This window comes from Sphaeramia orbicularis, chromosome 1, assembly GCF_902148855.1.
Source record: "Sphaeramia orbicularis chromosome 1, fSphaOr1.1, whole genome shotgun sequence".
Taxonomy (NCBI): Eukaryota; Metazoa; Chordata; class Actinopteri; order Kurtiformes; family Apogonidae; genus Sphaeramia; species Sphaeramia orbicularis.
The window spans coordinates 30,706,771-30,724,995 of record NC_043957.1 but is presented as its reverse complement, the minus strand read 5'-3'; the positions used below and the strand labels follow the sequence as shown (position 1 = coordinate 30,724,995).

General features: G+C 44.4%; 1 protein-coding gene across 1 annotated transcript in view; it reads left to right on the top strand.

Moving 5' to 3' along the window:
• Nucleotides 1–4,703: 4,703 nt before the first annotated feature.
• The window catches only part of qtgal (queuosine-tRNA galactosyltransferase), a 38,231-nt gene continuing 24,709 nt past the window's right edge, over nucleotides 4,704–18,225 (top strand). The window contains exons 1-3 of the mRNA XM_030149003.1: nucleotides 4,704–5,066; nucleotides 6,988–7,104; nucleotides 7,199–7,298. Coding sequence (XP_030004863.1) covers nucleotides 4,980–5,066; nucleotides 6,988–7,104; nucleotides 7,199–7,298 — 304 coding nt within the window. The 5' untranslated portion in view covers nucleotides 4,704–4,979. The remainder of the gene's footprint in view (nucleotides 5,067–6,987; nucleotides 7,105–7,198; nucleotides 7,299–18,225) is intronic.

The window sequence follows — 18,225 nt, the reverse complement described above, 5'->3', positions numbered from 1 at the left end:
CTTAGTCGCTTATTCTTTAAAGCAAAAAAATGTGTTTTCACACCACAAAGTATGTGCAGAAGGTATATGGACTATTACACTTGTTTTTTAAGGGACAAAGAGGAACATTCAGGTATTATATGGACATATCTGTAAGATTACAGTGGATTTTAAAAAAGATTAACACAAGTTGTGATTGTATAACTACAAAAATGCCACACATTAACATTATTTTTGCTGCTAGGGTTCCTAAGGTACACGTTGGTACTTTGGCCACTGGATGGTAGTATAAGCCTACGTCTGTGACTGCAACGCACCACTTTTCTCTCTGGTTTTCTATCAGGTCAAATTTCACTGTTGGGATGTAATCGTATGGAAAACAACAGGTCATCCTGTATCAGACTTAGTGGAGATGCTGGAGCTACAAAGAATTAAACTAAATGGAGAAAGCCTCCACACACTTGTGTGTGCAAGATGTAGAGCAATGTGGATAAGCAAACTAATTGTTACTTGCCAAGAATCAAATGGAATCCACTGCACCAGACCTTAGTTATTACTGCATGATAAGTTGCACCAGATCATCAACCATGTGCAAGGTTAAAGTCATGAGGAAAAGCAAGGCCTACGCAGTTAAAGATAAGACATGTTGTGTTCAATCCCACTGGTGTGATTTTATTAAAATTATGTCACTTTTAAATTTGAGTGGCTTTGAGAACATTTGCAGATGTTAAACTCTTCTTCCTGGACGGTGATTACTGATAACTTTGCATTTATTTGTTGTATGTATAACTACTCTTTTAAAGCTGTAAATTCAGTCAAACATAGTTGTTAACTTTGCTCTTTCACATTCATACAGTGAACTGTGACACAGAGGGGATCACAAGCCTTACACTGTTCTGGTAAAAAACATCAAAAGGTATTTTAACTGCTTTGTTGATGTCAGCACACTGTTGTTGAAAGCATAGCTTGTCCTTGGGGTGGTGTTCCAGTGGGTTACTGAAATCAAAAGGGTATTTCCAGCAGGAGGACAGGGTGTCTGTCCTATGAACAGTGAATTCACCTGAAGGTGGTAGTAGAGAGGGGCTCACAGATGTGGCCAAAAGAGGAATTCCTTGCCTACCAGTCTGTTGTTCACTGTGCACTGTAGTATGATATTATCACAAACTCTCACACAAAAAAAGACTAATTTAAAAGCCCAGAGTGAAAAGTTAAGTTCAGACTGCAGCCAAATCTGATCATGTTATTCATATGACCAATAAATAAATAAATAAAGGTAGGTGTGCATGTGCGTGTGTGTGTGTGTATATATATATATATATATATATACTTCTTCTCTTCTTCTTCCTCTAGAATTCATGTAATTTTTGAACTCTGTTCTGCAGGAAGTCATTCAAATATCATAAAGTAGTTCCAATGAGCTAAAACCTAAATATGCACCACAGTAGAATACAACATGCAACATTAATGCTGCAGTGATATTAAACAAAATAGTAGAACTCTGTCAGGAACCATTGCATTGTGACTGATAGAACACTGCCCACATAAAAGTCAGTCCCACATGCAGTCATTTACTGGACACAGTCATAGTGGCATCATTTATGCCATGCAATGCTTATGCAACATCACAATAAATGTCACATTTATTTCCGTCCATAGTTGCATTAATTTTGTCTTGATGATATGAGAGACAGATCACTAAGTAAAGTCTTCTCTATCACATCCCAAGGACACTCAAAGGGGTTCAGGTCTGGACTCTGGTGGCCAATCCATCCACTCTTTCACAATCCTGATGAGCCTGATGAATACTGGTGCTGTCCAGTCTTTACATTCCAGCAAACTGATAATAATTAGATGAATGAGCAGCTACTCACTGCATCAGTTAGGGTTAAAGAACTTGCAGCTAAAACATGTTAATCTCTGCAGTAATTATCCAATGGAAGGATCTGAAATAACTGCTGAGTTAAATCCAGGTGGGGACATTTTTTTGGTCTGAATGTAGAGATGTGGAGTACACAGTACACAGTGTACTGTTAGTACTTTTATTGAATACTTGTAACACCTCTGCTTTAGTGGATGTGGTTCAGTTCAGAACAGAAACCAGCTCATGCTGTAATCTGATACTGGTCACCTTATCTGAGCAGTAAATCAAACTGAGCACTAAGGCTTCAGTGTAATTGCTGCCTACGTTAATCAAAGAAATCCAATCATGCACAGCCACACTCCCACACTTCCTTTCTCTTTAATGCCTGCCATTCCTGTCCAAACAAATCAAGAATAGCCTAACTTTGATCACAGATCTAATCAGCTGCAGTTTCAACCTCCAGATACACTTGACTCTGAGGTTTTAACTTGAAATGCAACTTCACCAGGTGGTGCTGATTTGATGATGGTGGGGAAATAAACATAGAGCAGCTCTCTGCAGCACCAGACTGTGAATGTGTGCAGAGGATATCATAATGTTAATTGCAAACTTGCCCTCAAGGTTATCAGAAACTCTGTGGGTCTATCCAGGAGGCTGGACAGACTCCAGATGTGCATCCAGACCAAATTCAGAGGGATTCATGACCTCATTTTGAACCTTTAACCCATAAAGACCCAAACAGCCTCCGGTGACCAAAACCTCTCTAAACTGTTTAATACCTGTTAATCCACTAATCCTATCAATACATATAAATAAACTGTGTAAAATGCAGTTTGTCATCTCTTCATGGTCATCAGATATGACCCATTTGGATGTTCAGAGGCTCTGTAGTGAACGTGGAACACTGTCTTCTACAGCACTGATTCACCAGTAAAACCCATGGAGTTGGATCAATGACAGTGGATGGAGGTGCTTGTTTTATGTTTAGTTATTGATATCTTTATTGAAAAAGTCATTTTTTCTTCAGTTTTCTCTGTGTCTGAAATAATAACCTGCAACTGTAATCTGAGCTTTTATGAACATCTACTTGATGAGTAAATTAAATAATGGAAAATACCTGATTTTCATTGAAAAAACACTAAATACAAAAGATAATATTACATAATATTAAATGGTGATAAATCACTTAAGGAAGGTTAAATATAGAGGAAAAATTCATTTGGGAACTGACACAAAAGTAACACTGGGTCCTTACAGGTTAAGAAAGACACATGTCAATAGTTAAACATGCTAGACTGTTTGTTACTATCATTTCTTTTCGTCAGAAATTTATATTTGACTTGCTTCACAGGGTCCAAGAAATACAGCAGCAGATAAATGGATGGCTTCTGTGGACTCTTACAGCATTTCAAAAGTCAATGATGTAAACACTGAATAATCTTTTATAAGTAATTGTTTCCATGAGGCATTTGTCCTGTGTCTCCCCTCACTTTGCAGGTTTGTGTGTGCTGTTGCATGAGTAAAATTGGCCAGAACCTTCTTGATAACACTCATAATGCATTCTTGAATGTCTGTGATACTGGCTCCAGTCTCTTGTTCCCCTGGAGCTGTTGATTCTGGCCTGCAGTGCGGAAAACCTCCAATTTAAAGAAGCATACAAAGTTATAAATTAAACCTAGTCTGATCAAGATGCGGCTGCAATGTGGGAGCAATTACTCTGCAGGAGCAACTAAGTCAGAAGGTCTCATGTACACACACATTTGTGTAATTTCAGTGTTTATTGATTTAGGGCAATTTCAAAACTACATCCTGTCTGAATGGTTCCCTGATTAAGGAGGATTTTCTGTGCATTTGGAGAGAAAAAAAGCAAAGGACTTTTCAGAAAATATCTGCTAACTTTAACCAGAGGAGAGACGTGTTTCTAAAGTGATTAACGCAGATGCTAAGCAGCTTATGTTCCACCAGGCTATTTTTATTTTAAGGATATAAATTAAAGTGAACAAATGAGGATAAAGAGAGTCTGTTATGATTTCAAAACATGATTAAAAAAACAAAACAAAAAAAAACTGTTTTCTGTTTCTGTTTCAGTACCAAGACATTTTGTATTGAACTGCCAATGTTAATATAAAAACAAAAGTAATCTGGTTCCCTTGCAATTGCACAGGAAAGCTAAAGAGTGCTGTCCTGGCAAATGTCATCAAAAGTGAGTCTGACCAAACAAAACAAAGAATGAAATACAGACGGCAAGAGCAGGAAAAATATGTGTACTTCAGCAGATACTTGTGTTTAAGCTCAAATGACTTGGAAGATTAGTCGACACTAGAATTAAAAATACCAAAAATGTTACATCAGTGACATGAGTGGACCACATTGGGTGGATTCATTGTCTAATAAATAAGAGAAGAAAGAAGATCATCTGTAAGAAAAAAAAAAGATAATCTCTGAAAATTCTCCTGTTCCTCAAACTGCATAAAGTTACACAGAAACAAGATAACTTTTGAAAACTTTTTTTTTAAGAAAGGTACAGAAATAAGTAACAATAACAAGTTCAAAATAAAGGCACAAATAAGAAACAAAAAATTAACCCATTACTTTATTAAACAATTTCAAAGTAAGTTTGACATATATTTCTTTCTTTTTATAAACGTGTAAAACTCAAAATAACATTAAATCTCACGTAAAAGTAACTTAAACGGTAGAATTTTAAGAAACGCGCATAGGAACATACAAAAAAGCAGCGTTTACTTGCAGGGTGACAGTTTACGCTTTCAGATGATTGACAGTAAAAGGAACCAATCAGACACCTGTCCGTGTTTCACCAGAACCAATGAGCGTCTGAGGTTCACTGTTTGCGGAAGTTGAGGAGCAACTACCCACGATGGGGGTTTGGGAAACACGTTTTCATGTGACTTTTACCTAAGATTCAGAAAACAAATCGTATTTAGTAGTGTTTTACGGTGATTTTAATACCCCTGTAAGAGAAGTGAAAGAGACAGGGTAGTTTTAAACACTTTTATTCACGCGTTGCGCTTGAAAACCCTCATATTGCCGCTACATTAGCACGTCCACAGTCAGGTGTCCGCTGTGTCTGCATGAGTCCAGGTCTGGCCAACAGGGGACAGAGGGTCGGAGGGGGGACATGAGACCACCGAAGCGGCCCCGTACGACAGAAGATGAAGGAGACAGGGAGGGGGAGATGGATGAGCGGAGGTCGGCAGTGGACGTGGTGGGTGGTGGACCAGGAGTGAGACTCAGAATAACAGCAGGACTCTGGATCACTGGATGTGTACTGGGTCACAGAGCAGGTCTGGTGTCAGCAGTAGACCCGCTCACATGGACCGATAGTACTCTGCTCTTCCCTTTTGGCTTCATCAGAGGTGTCAAACATACGGCCCGCGGGCGTGAAACTGGCCCGAAAAATTGTCCAATCCGGCCCGTAGGGTGATTTTCAACTTTATTGAAAATTTATTGGTATACAAAACAGAGACATTTTGAACAAACATCAAGATGTCAAAAGGAAAAAGCATCTAAACCAGGGGTGTCAAACTCATGTTCTTTCAAGGGGCCGTATTCAGCCCAATTTGATCTCCAGTGGGTCAGACGAGTAAAACAATAGCATAATAGCCTATAAATAATGACAACTTCAAATTTTTTAGTGCAAAAAATAACATTAAATGATGAAACTATTTCTATCCAAAACAAAAAGGATGTGAATAACTAGAAAAAACTGAAATTTCTGAAGAAAAATAAGTACAATTTGATCAATATTACGCCTCAACTTATGATTTACCAAGACACAAAACAGGCAAAATATTGTTAAAATTGCACAAATTTTTCTTTAGACATTCCAGATTGTTCATATTTGTTCTGATTATTGATGTTTTATTGTTAAAGGATGTCAGAGTTTAATGTTCTTTGCAATAAATCAAAGAGAAAAAAAATGGTGATGCCATTATTTAGAGGCATAATATATTATTTGTCTCACATTAAACCAAGAAGAACATTTGGAGTCATTATTTCTAGGTTATTATGCTTTTATTTTTTAGTTTGATGCCCTTGACTGTTAATATCTTCAGGGTAATTTTTGCACTTTGTAAATTCATCTCACGGGCCACATTGGAACCTTCGGCAGGCCGGTTTTGGCCCCCAGGCTGCATGTTTGACACCTATGATCTAAAATACTTAGAAACACAAAGAAGAATAGACAAATAATAAAAACTTAAAATATACAAATCTAAGAAAAATAAATAAATACATCAGAGAGTAAGTTCAGTCCAGTTTAAAGAATTCCTTATAAATTGCCTGAGTGTTAGGGCCTTTTTTGTTAAAGATAAATTCCTTTGATTTAATATGTTTTTCAAATTCAATCAGAAAGACTTTAAAATTTGGGCATGTTTTGGCATATTTATTTTTGTGTTTATGAAATTTTCCAATCCGGCTCGTAGGGTGAATAGCCCCTGTGCACCAGCTCAGTGACATACTTCCGATCTCAACCCTGATCGGCCAGTCAGTTTCTCTATAATAGCAAAACCTGCTGTACCTGCTGTCTCAGCGTCTCCTGCATGTTCTCATACTCAAATATCAATTTCCATGTATGACTTTCAATTTTGTATCATGTTTGATACATCGGGTCTCAATGCTCAAATATTATAATTTTTGAACAAGCAAAAACATAATATAACACAAACATGTCTAACAAATTGGTAATTTGTTTTCAAAATTGGCAAAGTTCTGCCTCCTTCCTCATTAATGACAGTCTTGTAGTGTCAATGGAAAGGCCTCTGGTGAGCGAATTCCTCCCCCTGGTGGATTATCTGTGTATTGCATGTATCTAATTGTATACATCAGGTTTTTCAAGAAAAAAAATCACACTGATCATGTAGAGGACTTCAAAACTCATGTATCAAATATAATACATTTGACATTATAGTGCTGAAGTAATCACTGATTTTTTAAGTTATTGCTAGATTGTTTTTTTTGGAGTTGACCTTAAAGATTTAACCAGTGATTAATTTTAGCTACATGTCAATCCACAAAAAAAAATGACATAAACCAACTTTAATTGATATGGAGTTTTACCATGTTAAGCCCCTCTCTGGTGTATAGTTTGTTCAGTACTTTATGCATTTATGTGTTCAATCCCTCAGAGTATTGTGATGCCAGTGTACAACGCCTCCTCCTGGTTGGATGAGTGTCTGCAGGCCATATTAGAGCAGGACTTCACAGGATCCATGGAGCTGTCTGTCTTTGATGACGCTAGCACTGTATGTGTAAATGTGTCTGTTTGCACGTCAGTACGACTAATGCCTTCAGTCTCTGGTTTTACATGTGTTTTATGTGTGTGTCTGTGGGATTTAGGATGACTCCAGGGAAGTAGTGGAGGGTTGGAGGGATCGACTGGAGGCGAGGGGGATGTCAGTGGTGATCTCCAGCCATAACTCTGCTCAACCAAGAGGAGGTGTGTCCACTTTTCTTTCTAGATGACACTGTCTTGCCAGTAATGAAGTACATAACTGAGGCTGCAGTAAGATCAAGTATAGATGAGATATGGTAGAGGAAAAAAGGTTTCAGACACACTTAAAATATTACACAGGTCTCAAATATCAGGAAATATTTGCAGAAAATTCTTTTTTGTGTGTCAAAACTTGGCACACAAACAAATGCATTTTTTTTTTGTTTGTTGTTAAGAAAAAGTAACAAAGTTAGATTCTTGACAGTTTCAACTAGGGATGTAACGATTACCAGTATAACGACAAACTGCTGTAAATTTCCCTATGGTTAGTATTACCGTTTAAATTCTAATTATCATAATAACTGTGTTTGAATACCGCACTTTGAAAACTCACAGTACTGCTCATTTCCTGGAGAAGCAGCAGCATTCCAGGCGCACATGCCAGTTTGTAATGTTTGGCCTCTGAAAACATGGATGAAGGCACCTGCATAGACAGCACTGCGGACATTCAGGGATAGAGGGCTCCAAGAACAAAGAGAGAGAGAGAGAGATGGACTGGTCCGAGCGGTTCGAGAGAGAGACAGAATGAGACCTCTGTCCTAACTATCTAGTTATCTAAAACCAAGCACTCTCATGTTATTCTATAGGACAATTGGCTGACGTTCTGTGACGCTGCGCTCCCATTGGCTGACATTCTGTGACGCTGCGCTCCCATTGGCTGACATTCTGTGACGCTGCGCTCCCATTGGCTGATGTTCTGTGACGCTGCCTTCTCATTGGCTGACGTTCTGTGACACTGTCTTCTCATTGGCTGACGTTCTGTGACACTGCCATCCCATTGGCTGATGTTCTGTGAAGCTGCGTTCTCATTGGCTGATGTTCTGTGACGCTGCGCTCCCATTAGCTGACATTCTGTGGCGCTGCGCTCCCATTGGCTGACGTTCTGTGACATTGTCTTCTCATTGGCTGACGTTCTGTGACACTGCGCTCCCATTGGCTGATGTTCTGTGACACTGTCTTCTCATTGGCTGACGTTCTGTGACACTGTGCTCCCATTGGCTGATGTTCTGTGAAGCTGCGTTCTCATTGGCTGACGTTCTGTGACGCTGCCTTCTCATTGGCTGACGTTCTGTGACACTGTCTTCTCATTGGCTGACGTTCTGTGACGCTGCGCTCCCATTGGCTGATGTTCTGTGACGCTGCCTTCTCATTAGCTGACATTCTGTGACACTGCGCTCCCATTGGCTGACGTTCTGTGACGCTGCCTTCTCATTGGCTGACGTTCTGTGACGCTGCCTTCTCATTGGCTGACGTTCTGTGACGCTGCCTTCTCATTGGCTGACGTTCTGTGACACTGTCTTCTCATTGGCTGACGTTCTGTGACGCTGCGCTCCCATTGGCTGATGTTCTGTGACGCTGCCTTCTCATTGGCTGACATTCTGTGACGCTGCGCTCCCATTGGCTGACGTTCTGTGACGCTGCCTTCTCATTGGCTGACGTTCTGTGACGCTGCCTTCTCATTGGCTGACGTTCTGTGATGCTGCGCTCCCATTGGTTGACGTTCTGTGACGCTGTGCTCTCATTGGCTGACATTCTTTGATGCTGTGCTCCCATTGGCTAATGTTCTATGACACTGCGCTCCCATTGGCTGACGTTCTGTGACGCTGCACTCCCATTGGCTGACGTTCTGTGACGCTGCGCTCTCATTGGCTGGTGTTCTGTGATGGTGCGCTCTCATTGGGTGACGTTCTGTGACGCTGCGTGCCCCTTGGGTGACATTCTGTGATGCTGCGCTCCCATTGGCTGACGTTCTGTGACGCTGCCTTCTCATTGGCTGACGTTCTGTGACGCTGCCTTCTCATTGGCTGACGTTCTGTGACGCTGCGCTCCCATTGGCTGACGTTCTGTGACGCTGCGCTCCCATTGGCTGACGTTCTGTGATGCTGCGCTCCCGTTGGCTGACGTTCTGTGACACTGCCTTCTCATTGGCTGACGTTCTGTGACGCTGCCTTCTCATTGGCTGACGTTCTGTGACGCTGCGCTTCCATTGGCTGACGTTCTGTGACGCTGCGCTCCCATTGGCTGACGTTCTGTGACGCTGCGCTCCCATTGGCTGACGTTCTGTGACGCCGCCTTCTCATTGGCTGACGTTCTGTGACACTGCGCTCTCATTGGCTGATGTTCTGTGATGCTGCGCTCTCATTGGCTGACATTCTTTGATGCTGCGCTCCCATTGGCTGACGTTCTATGACACTGCGCTCCCATTGGCTGACGTTCTGTGACGCTGCAGTCGCATTGGCTGACGTTCTGTGATGCTGCGCTCTCATTGGCTGGTGTTCTGTGATGGTGCGCTCTCATTGGGTGACGTTCTGTGACGCTGCGCTCCCATTGGCTGACGTTCTGTGACGCTACGCTCCCATTGGCTGATGTTCTTTGATGGTGCGCTCTCATTGGGTGACGTTCTGTGACGCTGCACTCACATTGGCTTACGTTCTGTGATGCTGCGCTCCCATTGGCTGACGTTCTCTGACGCTGCGCTCTCATTGGCTGATGTTCTTTGATGCTGCGCTCTCATTGGCTGATGTTCTGTGACGCTGCGCTCTCATTGGCTGATGTTTTTTGATGCTGCGCTCTCATTGGCTGACGTTCTGTGACACTGCTCTCCCATTGGCTAATGTTCTATGACACTGCGCTCCCATTGGCTGACATTTTGTGACGCTACGCTCACATTGGCTGACATTCTCTGACACTGCACTCTCATTGGCTGATGTTCTGTGACACTGCCTTCTCATTTGCTTACATTCTGTGACGCTGCCTTCTCATTGGCTGACGTTCTGTGACGCTGCCTTCTCATTGGCTGACGTTCTGTGACGCTGCGCTCCCGTTGACTGACGTTCTGTGACGCTGCCTTCTCATTGGCTGACGTTCTGTGACGCTGCCTTCTCATTGGCTGACGTTCTGTGACGCTGTGCTCCCATTGGCTGACATTCTGTGACGCTGCGCTCCCATTGTCTGACGTTCTGTGATGCTGCGCTCCCATTGGCTGACATTCTGTGACGTTGCGTTCCCATTGGCTGATGTTCTGCGCCGCTGCCTTCTCATTGGGTGACGTTCTGTGACACTGTCTTCTCATTGGCTGACGTTCTGTGACACTGCCCTCCCATTGGCTGATGTTCTGTGAAGCTGCGTACTCATTGGCTGACGTTCTGTAACGCTGCGCTCCCATTGGCTGATGTTCTGTGACGCTGCGCTCCCATTGGCTGACGTTCTGTGACGCTGCGCTCCCATTGGCTGACGTTCTGTGACACTGTCTTCTCATTGGCTGACGTTCTGTGACACTGCGCTCCCATTGGCTGATGTTCTGTGACACTGCGCTCCCATTGGCTGATGTTCTGTGACGCTGCGCTCCCATTGGCTGACATTCTGTGATGCTGCGCTCCCATTGGCTGAGGTTCTGTGATGCTGCGCTCCCATTGGCTGACGTTCTGGGACGCTGCGCTCCCATTGGCTGATGTTCTGTGTCGCTGCGCTCCCATTGGCTGATGTTCTGTGACGCTGCCTTCTCATTGGCTGACTTTCTGTGACACTGTCTTCTCATTGACTGACGTTCTGTGACGCTGCGCTCCCATTGGCTGATGTTCTGTGACGCTGCCTTCTCATTGGCTGACATCCTGTGACACTGCGCTCCCATTGGCTGATGTTCTGTGACACTGCGCTCCCATTGGCTGATGTTCTGTGACGCTGCGCTCCCATTGGCTGACATTCTGTGATGCTGCGCTCCCATTGGCTGACGTTCTGTGATGCTGCGCTCCCATTGGCTGACGTTCTGGGACGCTGTGCTCCCATTGGCTGATGTTCTGTGTCGCTGCGCTCCCATTGGCTGATGTTCTGTGACGCTGCCTTCTCATTGGCTGACTTTCTGTGACACTGTCCTCTCATTGACTGACGTTCTGTGACGCTGCGCTCCCATTGGCTGATGTTCTGTGACGCTGCCTTCTCATTGGCTGACATCCTGTGACGCTGCGCTCCCATTGGCTGACGTTCTGTGACGCTGCCTTCTCATTGGCTGACGTTCTGTGATGCTGCTCTCCCATTGGCTGACGTTCTGTGACGCTGCGCTCTCATTGGCTGACATTCTTTGATGCTGCGCTCCCATTGGCTAATGTTTTATGACACTGCGCTCCCATTGGCTGACGTTCTGTGACGCTTCAGTCCCATTGGCTGACGTTCTGTGACGCTGCGCTCTCATTGGCTGGTGTTCTGTGATGGTGCGCTCTCATTGGGTGACGTTCTGTGACGCTGCGCTCCCATTGGCTGACGTTCTGTGACACTGCGCTCCCATTGGCTGACGTTCTGTGACGCTGCGCTCCCATTGGCTGACGTTCTGTGACGCTGCCTTCTCATTGGCTGACGTTCTGTGACGCTGCGCTCCCATTGGCTGACGTTCTGTGACGCTGCGCTCCCATTGGCTGACGTTCTGTGACGCTGCGCTCCCATTGGCTGACGTTCTGTGACGCTGCCTTCTCATAGGCTGACGTTCTGTGACGCTGCCTTCTCATTGGCTGACGTTCTGTGACGCTGCGCTTCCATTGGCTGACGTTCTGTGACGCTGCCTTCTCATTGGCTGACGTTCTGTGACGCTGCGCTCTCATTGGCTGATGTTCTGTGATGCTGCGCTCTCATTGGCTGACATTCTTTGATGCTGCGCTCCCATTGGCTGACGTTCTGTGACACTGCGCTCCCATTGGCTGACGTTCTGTGATGCTGCGCTCTCATTGGCTGGTGTTCTGTGATGGTGCGCTCTCTTTGGGTGACGTTCTGTGACGCTGCACTCTCATTGGCTGATGTTCTGTGACACTGCCTTCTCATTGGCTGACGTTTTGTGACACTGCACTCACATTGGCTTACGTTCTGTGATGCTGCGCTCCCATTTGCTGACGTTCTGTGACGCTGCGCTCCCATTGGCTGATGTTCTTTGATGGTGCGCTCTCATTGGGTGACGTTCTGTGACGCTGCGCTCCCATTGGCTGACGTTCTCTGACGCTGCGCTCTCATTGGCTGATGTTCTTTGATGCTGCGCTCTCATTGGCTGACCTTCTGTGACGCTGCACTCCTACTGGCTAATGTTCTATCACACTGCGCTCACATTGGCTGACATTCTCTGACGCTGCACTCTCATTGGCTGATGTTCTGTGACACTGCCTTTTCATTTGCTCACATTCTGTGACGCTGCACTCTCATTGGCTGACAGTCTTTGATGCTGCACTCTCATTGGCTGACATTTTGTGACGCTGAGCTCCCATTGGCTAATGTTCTATGATGCTGCGCTCCCATTGGCTGACGTTCTGTGACGCTGTGCTCCCATTGGCTGACGTTCTTTGATGCTGCGCTCTCATTGGCTGATGTTCTTTGACGCTGTGCTCCCATTGGCTGATGTTCTTTGACGCTGCGCTCTCATTGGCTGATGTTCTTTGACGCTGTGCTCCCATTGGCTGATGTTCTTTGACGCTGCGCTCCCATTGGCTGGTGTTCTGTGACGCTGCATTCTCATTGGCTGACATGCTATTAAAATTGATGGTTTGGGCTTTTTTTAAACACAGTGTTTTCTTTTATTGTTTGTAGTTTACGGCCAACAGACCGTAAGCTATTGTTGTCATGCAGCGTCCGTCGTCTGTCGTCCTTGGCTGATGTTCTGTGTCGCTGCGCTCCCATTGGCTGATGTTCTGTGACGCTGCCTTCTCATTGGCTGACTTTCTGTGACACTGTCTTCTCATTGACTGACGTTCTGTGACGCTGCGCTCCCATTGGCTGATGTTCTGTGACGCTGCCTTCTCATTGGCTGACATCCTGTGACACTGCGCTCCCATTGGCTGATGTTCTGTGACACTGCGCTCCCATTGGCTGATGTTCTGTGACGCTGCGCTCCCATTGGCTGACATTCTGTGATGCTGCGCTCCCATTGGCTGACGTTCTGTGATGCTGCGCTCCCATTGGCTGACGTTCTGGGACGCTGTGCTCCCATTGGCTGATGTTCTGTGTCGCTGCGCTCCCATTGGCTGATGTTCTGTGACGCTGCCTTCTCATTGGCTGACTTTCTGTGACACTGTCCTCTCATTGACTGACGTTCTGTGACGCTGCGCTCCCATTGGCTGATGTTCTGTGACGCTGCCTTCTCATTGGCTGACATCCTGTGACGCTGCGCTCCCATTGGCTGACGTTCTGTGACGCTGCCTTCTCATTGGCTGACGTTCTGTGATGCTGCTCTCCCATTGGCTGACGTTCTGTGACGCTGCGCTCTCATTGGCTGACATTCTTTGATGCTGCGCTCCCATTGGCTAATGTTTTATGACACTGCGCTCCCATTGGCTGACGTTCTGTGACGCTTCAGTCCCATTGGCTGACGTTCTGTGACGCTGCGCTCTCATTGGCTGGTGTTCTGTGATGGTGCGCTCTCATTGGGTGACGTTCTGTGACGCTGCGCTCCCATTGGCTGACGTTCTGTGACACTGCGCTCCCATTGGCTGACGTTCTGTGACGCTGCGCTCCCATTGGCTGACGTTCTGTGACGCTGCCTTCTCATTGGCTGACGTTCTGTGACGCTGCGCTCCCATTGGCTGACGTTCTGTGACGCTGCGCTCCCATTGGCTGACGTTCTGTGACGCTGCCTTCTCATAGGCTGACGTTCTGTGACGCTGCCTTCTCATTGGCTGACGTTCTGTGACGCTGCGCTTCCATTGGCTGACGTTCTGTGACGCTGCCTTCTCATTGGCTGACGTTCTGTGACGCTGCGCTCTCATTGGCTGATGTTCTGTGATGCTGCGCTCTCATTGGCTGACATTCTTTGATGCTGCGCTCCCATTGGCTGACGTTCTGTGACACTGCGCTCCCATTGGCTGACGTTCTGTGATGCTGCGCTCTCATTGGCTGGTGTTCTGTGATGGTGCGCTCTCTTTGGGTGACGTTCTGTGACGCTGCACTCTCATTGGCTGATGTTCTGTGACACTGCCTTCTCATTGGCTGACGTTTTGTGACACTGCACTCACATTGGCTTACGTTCTGTGATGCTGCGCTCCCATTTGCTGACGTTCTGTGACGCTGCGCTCCCATTGGCTGATGTTCTTTGATGGTGCGCTCTCATTGGGTGACGTTCTGTGATGCTGCGCTCCCATTGGCTGACGTTCTCTGACGCTGCGCTCTCATTGGCTGATGTTCTTTGATGCTGCGCTCTCATTGGCTGACCTTCTGTGACGCTGCACTCCTACTGGCTAATGTTCTATCACACTGCGCTCACATTGGCTGACATTCTCTGACGCTGCACTCTCATTGGCTGATGTTCTGTGACACTGCCTTTTCATTTGCTCACATTCTGTGACGCTGCACTCTCATTGGCTGACAGTCTTTGATGCTGCACTCTCATTGGCTGACATTTTGTGACGCTGAGCTCCCATTGGCTAATGTTCTATGATGCTGCGCTCCCATTGGCTGACGTTCTGTGACGCTGTGCTCCCATTGGCTGACGTTCTTTGATGCTGCGCTCTCATTGGCTGATGTTCTTTGACGCTGTGCTCCCATTGGCTGATGTTCTTTGACGCTGCGCTCTCATTGGCTGATGTTCTTTGACGCTGTGCTCCCATTGGCTGATGTTCTTTGACGCTGCGCTCCCATTGGCTGGTGTTCTGTGACGCTGCATTCTCATTGGCTGACATGCTATTAAAATTGATGGTTTGGGCTTTTTTTAAACACAGTGTTTTCTTTTATTGTTTGTAGTTTACGGCCAACAGACCGTAAGCTATTGTTGTCATGCAGCGTCCGTCGTCTGTCGTCCTTTACAAAAATTTCAGTCGTCTTCTTCTCCGAAACTACAATTCCGATTGATTTCAAACTTGGTATACAGCTTCTTTATGATGATGTCAACAAAAGTTAGTGAAATTATTTGGATCCGGATTTGATTCTGGATTTGGTGCGAATTTGAATAATTTCCCCATTATAACAGATAGGAAGTGGATCAACGCAAAAACTCAGTAAATATAAATAATATCAAGTTTACATTTCTATGGTCCGGCCCTGATGGGTAGATGACCAAAACATAATGGCCACATGCTGATCAGGATCTTCTTCTGGATCTGGGAACGTATGGAAAATTTAACATGGGCTCTTATGTGGAAAAAATTTCAATCGTTTTCTTCTCCCAAACTACAGTTCTGATTGACTTCAAACTTGGTATACAGCTTCTTTATGATGATGTCAGCACAAGGTATTGAAATTATTTCGATCTGGATCTGATTCTGGATTTGCTGCGACTTTAAAAAATTTTCCCATAATAAGAGATAGGAAGGGGACTGATACAATAAATCGGTAAGTATCAGTGATATCAAGTTGGAATTTGAATTTTTTACAGATCTGATTGGAATATGACCAAAACATGGGCTATTTCTGTAATACAATAAATACACAGAACTGGGTGATAATAAATGGCATCTGGATACATTTCCCAAAGCTTTTAATTTGGCCGGTAAGCTACAGGGCCATTGGTCATATTTTTGCCGTTGTTTGTGGTGTTGTGGTGATTTTATTTATTGTTTTACTGTGTTTTTACCAAATTTTGACCGTGTAACTGCTTTTTTGAGTTCAACCAGGTTGTCAAAAAGCAGCTTGACTGATTTAGAAAAATAGAGGCCCAAAACAAAAACTACTGGGCTGAAATTCAAATACTTGTTGTTCAGTGTGTTCCAGTTCATGGTTCATATTCAGCATCCTTCATCTCTTATTGATGTGCATTCCAAGTGCCTTATTTAGTAAAAACCTGTAAAACATCAACTCTTCTCTTTGTCTTTTTTAGGCCCGAGCCGAGTAAAGCCGGCGCAGGGCCTATTGAGTCTGCAGTGGGCGCATGGGGACGAAATCGCCAGTGACGCGGTCGCCTTTCGCCACTGTCGCCACTCTCACACACATTCACATTCACCGCACTGAGACCTTTCTGACGATGTACATGACATGTGCACAAGTCGCATATTTACACCTGCTCAGAATGAATGGGAGTCAATGGGACACGCCCACTCGGGGTCAGTCATGTGGGTGTAAGTGCACGACACGTGACATCTGACCCCACAGACATGTGGGGGACCTTGAGAGCTTTCACATAAGGCCAAATATGTGGTTGCCATAGAAACGGCTATATTGTTCTTGCTCAGATTCTTATTATTTTTTCTTTACTTTTTTTTTTTTTTTCTTCTCCTGCTCTTTGAGCTCAAATTTGACCCCCTGAACACTTACGAAAACTCACCAAATTTTGCCTAAAATTCAGAAGTGCGAGAAATTTAATTTACATATAGGTTTCGTAGATGTCAGTAAAGAAATGCTACCGCAGCGCCCCCTTGAAAAGTGGAAATGCATTACGCCAATGGGAGCATGTCCAACGTAAAGTTTGTTGTAGAGCCACGAAAATCGGTACACAGATTCATCATGAGGAGACAAACAAAAAATATTATTATGGCCACGCCCCAAAACCAACCCTTAGTCGGCCATATTGGATTGAAATTTCCAAAATGCTGAGTCAGCGTTTTCGCTGACGTCGTATTTTAACTATCTCCTCCTTGGCCGTTTGGCCAAATGAGCTCAAAATCGGTGTACAGTATCTAGAGAAGTGGGGCATCAAAAGTTAGCCGAATTTTTTGGATAGGTGTCACCGTTTTTGTGCGACGACGTCGCAAACTTTGTAAAGTTTCTTTGTGAATTTACCATTACAAAAATTGCTTCAGCTCAGACATACGAACACCGATTTGGCTGAATTTTGACTCAGACGTCTATCTCCAAGGCCTACACCCATTTATTAAAAGAAATTGAAATTTCGCACTATAGCGCCCCCTACAAATGTACATTTACAAAAATGAAATCAGTTCGGACATACGAGCACCAATTTGGCTCAAATTTGACTCAGACATCTGTCTCCCCGGCCTACACCTATTTGTCAAAAGAAACTGAAATTTTGCACTACAGCGCCCCCTACAAAAATTTTTAATATTTTTTAATTAAAATTTCTTCAGTTCAGACATACGAACACCAATTGGGCTCAAATTTGACTCAGACGTCTATCTCCCAGGCCTACACCCATTTATCAGAAATATTTGAAATTCGGTGCCATAGCGCCCCCTACAATTTTACCTTTACGAAAATTACTTCACGTTAGACATACGAATACCAATTTGGCTCAAATTTGAATGAGTTGTCAGTCTCCCAAGCCTACACCTATTTATCAAAAGAAATTGCAACTTCGCTCAGTAGCGCCCCCTACAAATTTACCTTCACGAAAATTGCATCAATTCGGACATATGAACACTGATTTAGCTCAAATTTGACTCAGTGGTACATCTCGCAAACCTACACCCATTCAGTGGTAGAAATTTATTTTTAGCTGCATATCGCCCCCTACAGATTTACTTATCCAAAACTTTCTTTAGTTCGGACATACAAACAAAGATTTGCCTCAAATTTGAATCAGTTGTCGATCTCCCAGGCTTACACCCATTCTTCAGAAGACATTGAAATTTGGTGCTAGAGTGCCACCTGCTGAACGATGGGCATACTTCTACTGGACGTGCCTGTGGCGAGGGCCTTTAGATGCCGCTTGCGGCTTTAATTTTTTTTAAATTTTTTAATTTTTTAATTTATTTTTCTTCTCCTGCTCTTTGAGTTCAAATTTGACCCCCTGAACATTTATGAAAACTCACCAAATTTTGCACAAAATTCAGAAGTGCGAGAAATTGAATTTACATATAGGTTTCGTAGATGTCGGTAAAGAAATGTTGCCGCAGCGCCCCCCTGACAAGTGGAAATGCATTACGCCAATGGGAGCACGTCCAACGTAAAGTTTGTCATAGAGCCACGAAAATTGGTACACAGATTCATCATGAGGAGACAAAAAAAAAATATTATT